Here is a 12,020-nt window from a genome sequence, read left to right as displayed (position 1 = left end):
ATGATGTTAAAAAAACAGACGGATATTGACCGTCCTATCATGTTATCGCAAACAATTTCATTCGCTAAAAAATAAGCTATCTGTACATGGAGTCAAAACGTGCAAAAAATACTCTCACCTAAAGCATACGAAGCCATGAACCCAGCGGCAGTGCCACTGTCGCCGCTCCTGAAGCGCACCCACGCGGCCTCCTGCACCGTGAGGGCGGGCGGTGCGCCGGTGCAGTTGTGCAGTAGTAGCGGCCCCGACGAGTCGCGCTCGTGCACCTCCACGTAGTGCAGGTTGCAGTTGTCGCTCTCGACCAGCTCGAATTGCGGGAAGCTCAGCTGCACTTTGTTACCTGATTAGCGAGGGAATATATGAGGCTTTCTGTTAATACGTCATTTTAATTCAAATTAGAAATGCACGATAAGAGATTAATTGCGTATAGGTATTGAATTGCCTGCAAATGACATTAAAGTTACTATTCAAAAACATTAGCGTTACCCAGATAAATAGGCGATAGAAAAAACATAAGATTTAAACAGAAACATAAACGAAATTCTCAGCTTTGCTTCAACTAAACAACGTCCCCTCGAAATTGATGTGCGCACGACAACACTAACGCAAGCCTAACTACCGTTAAGCTAAACGATGGAAACTTAAAACTTACCCCAAAACCGTCACTCTTAGCTTACCTGGTCGGGTAAGAATCGGGTTAGTTTACCTGGCCCGGCAGTGATGGTCCAGGTACAGTCGTAGCCGTTGGGGTAAGAATCGGGGTAAAATGGTGAGGCAAACTGTCCTGATGCCGACGATAGCTCGCCGCCACAAGTCGTCGTCACTTCGCTGTACGTCGCCCTGGACATAATATTAATTATTACCTCAAGAAACTTTAGAAACCCAATCTAATTATCTTACTTCTATTCAGAAGCTGATAAATTCGAATTTAATAATTTCAGCGTTGTTATTTGCCCCGGAAATATTTTCCAGTTCACTAGAGGCTCTACTGGACAACATTTTACCGTCGTGGCGTACCGCAACTGTCAGTCAGTTGGAAGGAAGCCTGAGAATTAACTTTCAGTTCTTATGTCTACGCTATTACTATTATTATTTTAGCTGACGACTTCAATAGCAACTACACTAATGACTCGAAGGGACAGAAATATCCCTCGTACCCTCACCTGCAGCACGTACCCTCACCTGCAGCACGTATCCTCAACTGCATCATTTACCCTCACGTACCCTCATTTGCCCTCACCTGAAGCCGACACCCGTGGCCATCCTGACGACCATGCGCACGGTGAGCTGCGCCGACGACGAGTAAACCGTCGGCGGCGACGAGGTGCCACAGAAGCGAGCGACCTCGGGCGAAGACTGCGTCGCGCCGTCGTGAATCTGAAGACAATGAACGCGGTCTCAGTTTCTTGGGTTTCTTCTGATATTTTGAGAGGAAATAACAGAATAAACGCGGTCTCAGATTCATGGGTTTCTTATGATATTTTGAGCGGAAATAACACAATAAACGCGGTCTCAGATTCTTGGGTGTTTCTTATGATATTTTTAGAGGAAATAACACAATAAACGCGGTCTCTGATTCTTTGGTTTCTTATGATATTTTGAGCGGAAATAACACAATGAACGCGGTCTCAGATTCTTGGGTTTCTTATGATATTTTGAGCAGAAATAACACAATAGACGCGGTCTCAGATTATTGGGTTAATTATGATATTTTGAGCGGAAATAACACAATGAACGCGGTCTCAGATTCTTGGGTTTCTTATGATATTTTGAACGGAAATAACACAATAAACGCGGTCTTAGATTATTGGGTTAATTATGATACTTTGAGCGGAAATAACACAATGAACGCGGTCTCAGATTCTTGGGTTTCTTATGATATTTTGAGCGGAAATAGAGCTGTGAGAAAATATGGTTGACTTCGTGTGTTTTATATGATATTTTGAGTGGAAATAGAGCTGTGAGAAATATGGTTGACTTCGTGTGTTTCATATGATATTTTGAGTGGAAATAGAGCTGTGAGAAATATGGTTGACGCAATAATTATTCGTCAAGGATTATAGTTGATGATGAGTCGTATTTTGTCGTTGAGCATCAACCATGAAACTAAATAACAGGCGTAATTTTGATTTACAATTGTGACTGCATAATAAATTTTGCAATAAGAAATTGAGTAATAAACATGAAAATAAATTTGTAGTTCTGACCGCAACATAGTCGCTGATGCAGCTGCCATTGTTCCAAGCGAACGACGGGATGTTGATGTCCAGGTGGTTGAACACCAGCTGAATGCGTTCGCCTGCACAGGAAAGTACGCAATATCGTCATAGAACATCGATGGAAGAAATTACGTTAGCATGCATTTGCCTTATTTCTGTGGCCTTGAAGCATGCACGCCGAAACATTTTCGGTATAAATCCAAAGAATTTAACAATATTTACAACCGAAATTGCTATATAAACCTGAACATAAGGCAAAGACTTAGCCAACGATTTCTGTGATGACTTGAAATGTAATATCATGTATACGCAAATGTAGAGAGCTTATATTTAGATATTTAGAGCGATATTTAGAAGCTGATTAAGGTACGCGCAAGAGAGGCAGTTACAGCAATTGTGATCCCTAAATCCATTATTAGGCCATATTTAACGCTAATTGATACCTGGAGAAGCTTCCAGGTGCCAGGTGCAGTTAACCCCCGCCTGGAAGACGTTCGGGAAGTTGGGCGAGGTTAGCTGTCCCACGGNGCAGCACGTACCCTCACCTGCAGCACGTACCCTCACCTGCAGCACGTACCCTCACCTGCAGCTCGTACCCTCACCTGCAGCACGTACCCTCACCTGCAGCACGTACCATCACCTGCAGCACGTACCCTCACCTGCAGCTTGTACCCTCACCTGCAGCACGTACCCTCACGTACCCTCACTTGCCCTCACCTGCAGCACGTACCCTCACCTGCTGCTCGTACCCACACATGCATCATTTACCTTCACTTACCCTCACTTGTCCTCATTTGCCACACGTACCCTCACCTGCAGCACGTACCCTCACTTGCCCTCACCTGAAGCCGACACCCGTGGCCATCCTGACGACCATGCGCACGGTGAGCTGCGCCGACGAAGAGTAAACCGTCGGCGGCGACGAGGTGCCACAGAAGCGAGCGACCTCGGGCGAAGACTGCGTCGCGCCGTCGTGAATCTGAAGACAATGAACGCGGTCTCAGTTTCTTGGGTTTCTTCTGATATTTTGAGAGGAAATAACAGAATAAACGCGGTCTCAGATTCATGGGTTTCTTATGATATTTTGAGCGGAAATAACACAATAAACGCGGTCTCAGATTCTTGGGTGTTTCTTATGATATTTTTAGAGGAAATAACACAATAAACGCGGTCTCTGATTCTTTGGTTTCTTATGATATTTTGAGCGGAAATAACACAATGAACGCGGTCTCAGATTCTTGGGTTTCTTATGATATTTTGAGCAGAAATAACACAATAGACGCGGTCTCAGATTATTGGGTTAATTATGATATTTTGAGCGGAAATAACACAATGAACGCGGTCTCAGATTCTTGGGTTTCTTATGATATTTTGAACGGAAATAACACAATAAACGCGGTCTTAGATNGTTGAACACCAGCTGAATGCGCTCGCCTGCACAGGAAAGTACGCAATATCGTCATAGAACATCGATGGAAGAAATTACGTTAGCATGCATTTGCCTTATTTCTGTGGCCTTGAAGCATGCACGCCGAAACATTTTCGGTATAAATCCAAAGAATTTAACAATATTTACAACCGAAATTGCTATATAAACCTGAACATAAGGCAAAGACTTAGCCAACGATTTCTGTGATGACTTGAAATGTAATATCATGTATACGCAAATGTAGAGAGCTTATATTTAGATATTTAGAGCGATATTTAGAAGCTGATTAAGGTACGCGCAAGAGAGGCAGTTACAGCAATTGTGATCCCTAAATCCATTATTAGGCCATATTTAACGCTAATTGATACCTGGAGAAGCTTCTAGGTGCCAGGTGCAGTTAACCCCCGCCTGGAAGACGTTCGGGAAGTTGGGAGAGGTTAGTTGTCCCACAGTGCCGGGGTTGAGGCTGAGCCGTGCTCCACATGCCTGGAAAAGCAACAAGCCGAGGGTACATGTATAAGTAATCCTTCCTACATCGCGCTGCATTGATGACAACATTTTAAGAAATACTTTACAAAAATTCGAAATATATGTACGTTGAAACGTATTTTGCTCTAGGCTAGCATATGACACGACACGCCCACACAACTCTTGTCTCTGAATGGGTGAGTGCTGAAAAGGTACTGTCCATTGTGTAAAGAACGAATCTTCTATTTTCTTCTTCAAATATATGTTTGAAGTTGCCTAAAAATGCATAGCATCCACTAAGCCGTTTCGGTAATATGCCCAACTGACACTAAGCGAGTTTTTACGTCTCTAAATTTGTTAATTACGAAAATGGAAAACGCACTACCAGCGTGGAATTCGGTATATCGGGAAGTGGAGGGGAGAAAGCAGTTAATACGTTAGTCGAGAGAGCCAGTCTTAAACCATTACTTGATGTTCTCATGGCAGTATATGGTCATATATAAATGTATACTTTCATGCACACTTGATGTTAGGCATAGATAAGGAACTTACGCATGCGAAGGTGACACTAATTCGCAATTTTTTACTTATTGCATCCTGTTCTAATCTCTCTAAACCGCGGCAAACGAAGAATCGCCAAACTTTGTATATAATAAAATGAAAACTTCACAAAACGTTGCATAACACATCTTTACAAACTCATTATGATCGTTAGAATATTCTGAGCGACATGGATAAGCATTTACGTGTACAGCGAACACCATGCAGCCATCTAATTCTTGCTACTCTTTGTGCTATTGATGGTAGCATCCATAACAAGGCATGATGGTAGCATCCACAACAAGGCTTGATGGTACTGTAGCATCCGCAACAAGGCATGATGGTAGCACCCAGAACAAGGTATGTCACAGAAGGGTGATACATGCCGGGACAGAAGGGTGATACATGCCGGGACAGTAGGATGATACATGCCGGGACTGAAGGGTGATACATGCCGGGACAGAAGGGTGATACATGCCGGGACAGTAGGATGATACATGCCGGGACTGAAGGGTGATACATGCCGGGACAGAAGGGTGATACATGCCGGGACAGTAGGATGATACATGCCGGGACTGAAGGGTGATACATGCCGGGACTGAAGGGTGATATATGCCGGGACAGAAGGATGATATATGCCGGGACAGAAGAGTGATACATGCCGGGACTGAAGGGTGATATATGCCGGGACAGAAGGGTGATATATGCCGGGACAGAAGAGTGATACATGCCGGGACTGAAGGGTGATATATGCCGGGACAGAAGGGTGATATATGCCGGGACAGAAGAGTGATACATGCCGGGACTGAAGGGTGATATATGCCGGGACAGAAGGGTGATATATGCCGGGACAGAAGAGTGATACATGCCGGGACTGAAGGGTGATATATGCCGGGACAGAAGGGTGATATATGCCGGGACAGAAGAGTGATACATGCCGGGACTGAAGGGTGATATATGCCGGGACAGAAGGGTGATATATGCCGGGANACAACAAGGCATGATGGTAGCATCCACGCTATTGATGGTAGCATCCACAACAAGGCATGATGGTAGCATCCACGCTATTGATGGTAGCATCCACAACAAGGCATGATGGTAGCATCCACGCTATTGATGGTAGCATCTACAACAAGGCATGATGGTAGCATCCACGCTATTGATGGTAGCATCTACAACAAGGCATGATGGTAGCATCCACGCTATCTATGGTAGCATCTACAACGAGGCATGATGGTAGCATCCACGCTATTGATGGTAGCATCTAGAACAAGGCATGATGGTAGCATCCACGCTATTGATGGTAGCATCTACAACAAGGCATGATGGTTGCATCCACGCTATTGATGGTAGCATCCACAACAAGGCATGATGGTAGCATCCACAACAAGGCATGATGGTAGCATCCACGCTATTGATGGTAGCATCTACAACAAGGCATGATGGTAGCATCCACGCTATTGATGGTAGCATCTACAACAAGGCATGATGGTAGCATCCACGCTATTGATGGTAGCATCTACAACAAGGCATGATGGTAGCATCCACGCTATTGATGGTAGCATCTACAACAAGGCATGATGGTAGCATCCACGCTATTGATGGTAGCATCTACAACAAGGCATGATGGTAGCATCCACGCTATTGATGGTAGCATCTACAACAAGGCATGATGGTAGCATCCACGCTATTGATGGTAGCATCTACAACAAGGCATGATGGTAGCATCCACGCTATTGATGGTAGCATCTACAACAAGGCATGATGGTAGCATCCACGCTATTGATGGTAGCATCTACAACAAGGCATGATGGTAGCATCCACGCTATTGATGGTAGCATCTACAACAAGGCATGATGGTAGCATCCACGCTATTGATGGTAGCATCTACAACAAGGCATGATGGTAGCATCCACGCTATTGATGGTAGCATCTACAACAAGGCATGATGGTAGCATCCACGCTATTGATGGTAGCATCCACAACAAGGCATGATGGTTGCATTCACGCTATTGATGGTAGCATCCACAACAAGGCATGTCACATAAGGGTGATACATAAGCTTGCCAGGACTGACTGTGGTGTAGTTGGCCTGGAAGCCGCGGCCCTGCACGTTAGCGTCAGCCTTCAGGCGCAGCGTCAGCGATGGGCCAGAGGACCGCCACACCGCAGGCGTTGGCACAGACGACCCACAGTGATGCAGCAGCAGGGGCATGCTTGTGTTCTCGCCATCGTAAACCTGCAGCGAAAATCTTTGTGAAATTCGTGATCTATAAATTATTACTCAGCTAATAGAGTGACTACATTTATGGCCGGTTTTTAACATGCATNCATGCATGTACCGACAACCAATGTTCCTTTAACCACATTGATTTTGTACCTATCGGAAGGCTCGTTTTTGCCCAGTCGTAATCCAACAATCTGTTTACGGATTACCTGGACAGATTGCTGGGACACGGCAATCTCTCAGGAAGCGCAAAAGCAGTTACAATTTAATAAATTAATATAATTTAAGGCCAACTTTGTGTCCTGCATGACCTCTATATCAAGGAAGTCAAGAGAGTATTTGGTGGTTAGCATGGACATTGACCAAGCTGTGAGTACATAAGGCGTGGAGTTCTACATAGTTACAGAGAGAAAGCCGTGAGTACATAGGGCGTGGAGTTCTACATAGTCACAGAGAGAAAGCCGTGAGTACATAAGGCGTGGAGTTCTACATAGTCACAGAGAGAAAGCCGTGAGTACATAAGGCGTAGAGTTCTACATAGTTACAGAGAGAAAGTCGAGACCCCAGTTGACGGGTGTTCGGCTTGCACGCTTACTGTTAGGGCGTCGTAGGAGCAATTGGCGTCATGTTCGACGTCAAAATCGAGGAATGTGAGCTTGACGACGTGCATATGGTTGACAGTAATGGTCCAGGTACAGTCGGCATGGCTGTCGTAAGTCGATGGGTAATCGGGAGACTGAATTAACCCCTGGGGAGCGGTAAACAAACCACCGCAGCCTATAAGAAAAACAAACGTACGTAAAGTCATTACTGAATTAGTCAAGATAAAAATAGTCACGTTGTTACGCAAAATTAACAAGACTGGCCAAAAATAACTACATGACAATTTCTCGAACGGCAGTCGGAAAAGAGAATAAAATTTCATAATTGGTATGATGGTAATGAGGCTGGTGAGAATTTCAGAGCTTACCTCACAAGTTCAGGTCATCTGGTTCTTAACAAGACATTGTACAAACAAGATCAACTCGGGTCACCTATTATCTCTTCTTCGAAACTCTGATCTACGGGCAGAGTTTGAAGGCATGCTATACATGACCATGAAATGCTTTACTAATAATAACTGTCAATAATGGATTATTCTAATGACGATAACTGGAATGTAGAATTCTGATTTCTCTCTTGTGTTGTCGAAGGGTTTGAGGATGAAAGATGAGATCGGGCAATGAACAGTGTCAAAAGAATTTTTGTGATGTTTTTCGCTGCTTCTAGAGTAGAGTTTCGGACTTCTTACTGAACGGAAGTAACTAAAGTGTAAGTACATACACTCTTTTCACTCTTGGTAAAGGAAAAATTAAATAAAGGCTAAGCACACTGCAGGGACAGTTCCATTAGAAAATGGAGCTAGGTGAGGTTTTATGGATATTAAGCTTAGATGGTGCACAAGGCAGGCTTCAAACACACGCAATATTGATTTTGAATCTCGATTTCCTGAGAATCATCAAACATAGGAAGAAACTCCGTTGAGTTCACAAGCCCACCTCCAGCAAGCGTCGTGTAAGACACGACGAAGCCGCTGCCCCTGACAGAGCCATCGCTGTTCATGACGAGGAGCGCAGAGTTGCCGTCGCTGGTGACGATCACCTCCTGGGAGCTCTTGTGGCACAGCTGCGTCAGTAGCGGCGAGGAGACGTCTGGTCCACCGAATATCTGATCACAACATCACCGTCACTCATGCTTGCTCCTGATGTACTGATCTTGTGCACCCACTCACCATACAATCGTAACGTACGTTTACTTAACATGTCATCGTCACGTACTCTTGCTCGTGATAACATCATTTTTTACACCTGCTCACCATATCTTACGCACACCTGCTCACCATATCTATATCTCACCATTACGCACATCGTCTGACGGCACATCTCTCGCTATACTCTGCTGACCTTATAAGTGATGGGCACGTATCTCTATGATATTATTTTTTAATCTTGCTAACAAAAGTATTTAGAAAATTATCATACCGCGCAGCTGGTCATTCCTGCTTGTAATGTTCATTATATGATCATTCCACTGAGCAAACAAGTGCTCTGGCGAGCAGGCGTGGAACATTCTGACTTAAAACAACATACCCAATATTGGGACGTTTCAGTATATGAAACACGTGTAATTTTGGCGAAATGAAAACTACACGTTTAGATCTTTCAATAATTCAATACTAGATCAATTAGTTTGAATTGAATTAGTTTAGATCCTTCAATAATTCAATAATAGATCAATTAGTTTGAATTGAATTACTTTAGATCCTTCAATAATTCAATAATAGACCAATAAGTTTGAATTGAATTATTTTAGATCCTTCAATAATTCAATAATACATCCTTCAATAATAGATCAATACAACTACATTAATTAGAGCCTGCCTGACCTTGAGCGAGTCGAAGACACATTCATCAGTGTGCGTGGGCGCTTCGATGTCATAGCCGTGCACGGTGATTTGGACGCGCGTGCCTGGGGCGGTGCGAATGTGCCACTCGCAGTCTCGGTTGGGGGGGTAGGCGCTCGGGTAGTTGGGGCTGGTGAAGTTGCCTGCAGGCTTCCAGAAGGTGCCGCCGCAACCTGCAGCAATAACGTCTAAGTTTCAGGGTTCAAGAAGTCACACATCTTGCAAAGATGTATGTAATTTAAAGCGACATAGGAAATAATGGAGTTGAAAGTGTAATGGTATAATGCAAGTAGTGATCAATGATTCAGGTATATATTGTTATATTAATGAAGATGTCGATGGAAACAACAAATTGATTTCCATTGACCCTCATTTACTTGCATTATTTCGTGCATCAAAACACGCGAAACGTTCTTCTGGATTTGCTGATTCGTTATTGTAGAGTTCAGAATTAATTCAGTTTTTTAATTTAATTAATTAATTCATTTTACTACGCTAGTCAGTGTTATATTATTCATAAATTGTCATATTCATAAGTTGTTAATAGAACATTATTCATAAATTGTCATTTTGTTTTGAAAAAAGTAGGAGCGTCCAAGAAATTAATTTATGTACATACCTACAAGCCAGAACAGATTTTCTTCCACTCTAGCTAAAAGTAAAATATTATAACATGACAATTATAAAACATTACCGCACTAATGCTTTCCCATGCATTCTCTCTGTATCCTATCTGTTTCGTGGATCAAAATCCTGCATGGGATTACTCAACTTCTGTGGGAAGTAAGAGGATTAAATTGCACGAAGAATAAAATTTGAAGGCGTTCGTTACCTATAATCTGCCACTCAGCCCTGAAGCCGTTCATGGCAACGGAAGCATCGCTTATGAAGACAACCTCCATGACGTCCATACCCTCCCCTGACAACTGGGGACGAGGTGTCCGAGTCCCACAGAAATGTCCCAGCACCGTCCGGTCCGCTTCCATTTGACGTCCAACGCGCAGCTACGGGGATCGAGAGAATTGTATTATGCCGCAGTATTATCATTTGGCACCCATGCCGCAGATGAAACAAAAACCAAACTTGTTATGGAATTCAGCACTTGGATTCGAAAACATAGGTGATTCCCAACTGCAGTTCCGAACTAATTAATCTGGCAGATAAGATATATTGATTAGAGGTAAAGAAGTAACGTGGCAAAGTGTGCCGGGTATGACGTGGCAAAGTGTGCCGGGTGGATGGGGTCCTCGACATACGTCAATATTGTACTTGTCATGTTATTTGCATTGTATCCAGGTTACCTCGACGTAGTCCCAATGGCAGGTACTGGACGCCGGGTGGATTTGGTCCTTGACATACGTCAGTATTGTACTTGTCATGTTATTTGTATTGTATTCAGTTACCTCGACGTAGTCCCAATGGCAGGTACTGGAGGCCGGGTGGATGGGGTCCTCGACATACATCAATATTATATCTGTCATGTTATTTGTATTGTATTCAGGTTACCTCGACGTAGTCCCAATGGCAGGTACTGGAGGCCGGATGGATTGGATCCTCGACATCGAAGTGACTGAAGGCCATCCTGATGCTGTTGCCTCGCGGCGCCCGAATGGTCCAGGAGCAGTTGCGGTCGTGGGGGTAGGGCAAGGGGAAGTTGGGGCTTTCGATTACTCCGTGTGGACCGGTCAGTTCGTTATGACAATCTGAATATTAAAAAAGAAACGAATAAAAGTACAGTAAAGTATCATACAATTCTCGAAGTATCAATGAAACAGTATTTTTTTGCATGTAATACAAATTATAACGAGATGTTGCCGAAATATCAATGTAATACAAATTATAACGAGAGGGGAGATGATATTTAAAAAATGGTAAAATATTTCTTAAATTGGGAATGTTCAATTTAAATCTTTAATACATGACGATTTACAGAAACTTCCTTAATTGAAAGCTCAATAAAAAAAGAACTATTAAAAGTATCATTACGATACAAATATTATTGAAAAGACATCACTTTAAATTTTGTATCACTTAGTTTTGAAAATGACATCGGACAAATGACGAAAGTGTAATGTGGGTTGTCTTTATTCCCCTGTTGGCGTTGAATCCCAAGAAGTATGATGAACATGTTCGGTTACTGCAGATAACTAATAGTCTCGTGTTACGCAAAGTTGATACTGTCCCTCGTAACATATGGACATACCTTTAGGTTAGTTTAAATCTAATATTCAATGCATAAATTTAATATTCAATAGACCGAGTCATTAATAAAGAATAATAAAGAATTACTTGAGAAGTATCGAGCGCGGAAGCCTCTGGCCGTCACAGAGAAGTCGGACCTGAAGCGCACTTGCAGTCTGTTGGAGGTCGCGTTAAAGTTGACGATGTTCTGTGCACTGCAGTACCNAAATTATTCAGGCATAAATGGTTAAATCAGTGATATCAATGGAAACCACAAATTTGTGACACTAATTTACTTGCATTATTTTATACACCAAAACACGCGAAACGTTCTTCTGGATTTGCTGATTCGTTATTGTAGAGTTCAGAATTAATTCAGCGAATTTCTTCAATTTTTCTCACTTCGTTAATCAGTGTTACGTTCTAAATTAGTTATTGCTGAAAAATAGAACATTATTCATCCACTGTAAATAAAAAAAAGTAAAAGCGTCCAAGAAATTAATTTATGTAAAT

The 12,020-nt window shown here is 42.9% G+C and overlaps 1 protein-coding gene across 1 annotated transcript in view; it reads right to left on the bottom strand.

Moving 5' to 3' along the window:
* The window catches only part of LOC108674887 (cubilin), a gene marked incomplete at its 5' end in the record, with an annotated part of 44,890 nt that extends 33,158 nt beyond the window's left edge, over positions 1 to 11,732 (bottom strand). Inside the window, 12 exon segments of the mRNA XM_047882625.1 lie at positions 119 to 340; positions 707 to 840; positions 1,241 to 1,377; positions 2,208 to 2,299; positions 4,017 to 4,134; positions 6,734 to 6,895; positions 7,479 to 7,660; positions 8,422 to 8,590; positions 9,309 to 9,499; positions 10,159 to 10,330; positions 10,833 to 11,029; positions 11,616 to 11,732. Coding sequence (XP_047738581.1) covers positions 119 to 340; positions 707 to 840; positions 1,241 to 1,377; positions 2,208 to 2,299; positions 4,017 to 4,134; positions 6,734 to 6,895; positions 7,479 to 7,660; positions 8,422 to 8,590; positions 9,309 to 9,499; positions 10,159 to 10,330; positions 10,833 to 11,029; positions 11,616 to 11,732 — 1,893 coding nt within the window.
* Between the last annotated feature and the right edge of the window lie 288 nt (positions 11,733 to 12,020).

The sequence above is a fragment of the Hyalella azteca genome, unplaced genomic scaffold, assembly GCF_000764305.2.
Source record: "Hyalella azteca isolate HAZT.00-mixed unplaced genomic scaffold, Hazt_2.0.2 contig10907, whole genome shotgun sequence".
NCBI lineage: Eukaryota > Metazoa > Arthropoda > Malacostraca > Amphipoda > Hyalellidae > Hyalella > Hyalella azteca.
The sequence above is the reverse complement of the archived record's forward strand: the minus strand, read 5'-3'. Positions and strand labels throughout refer to the sequence as shown.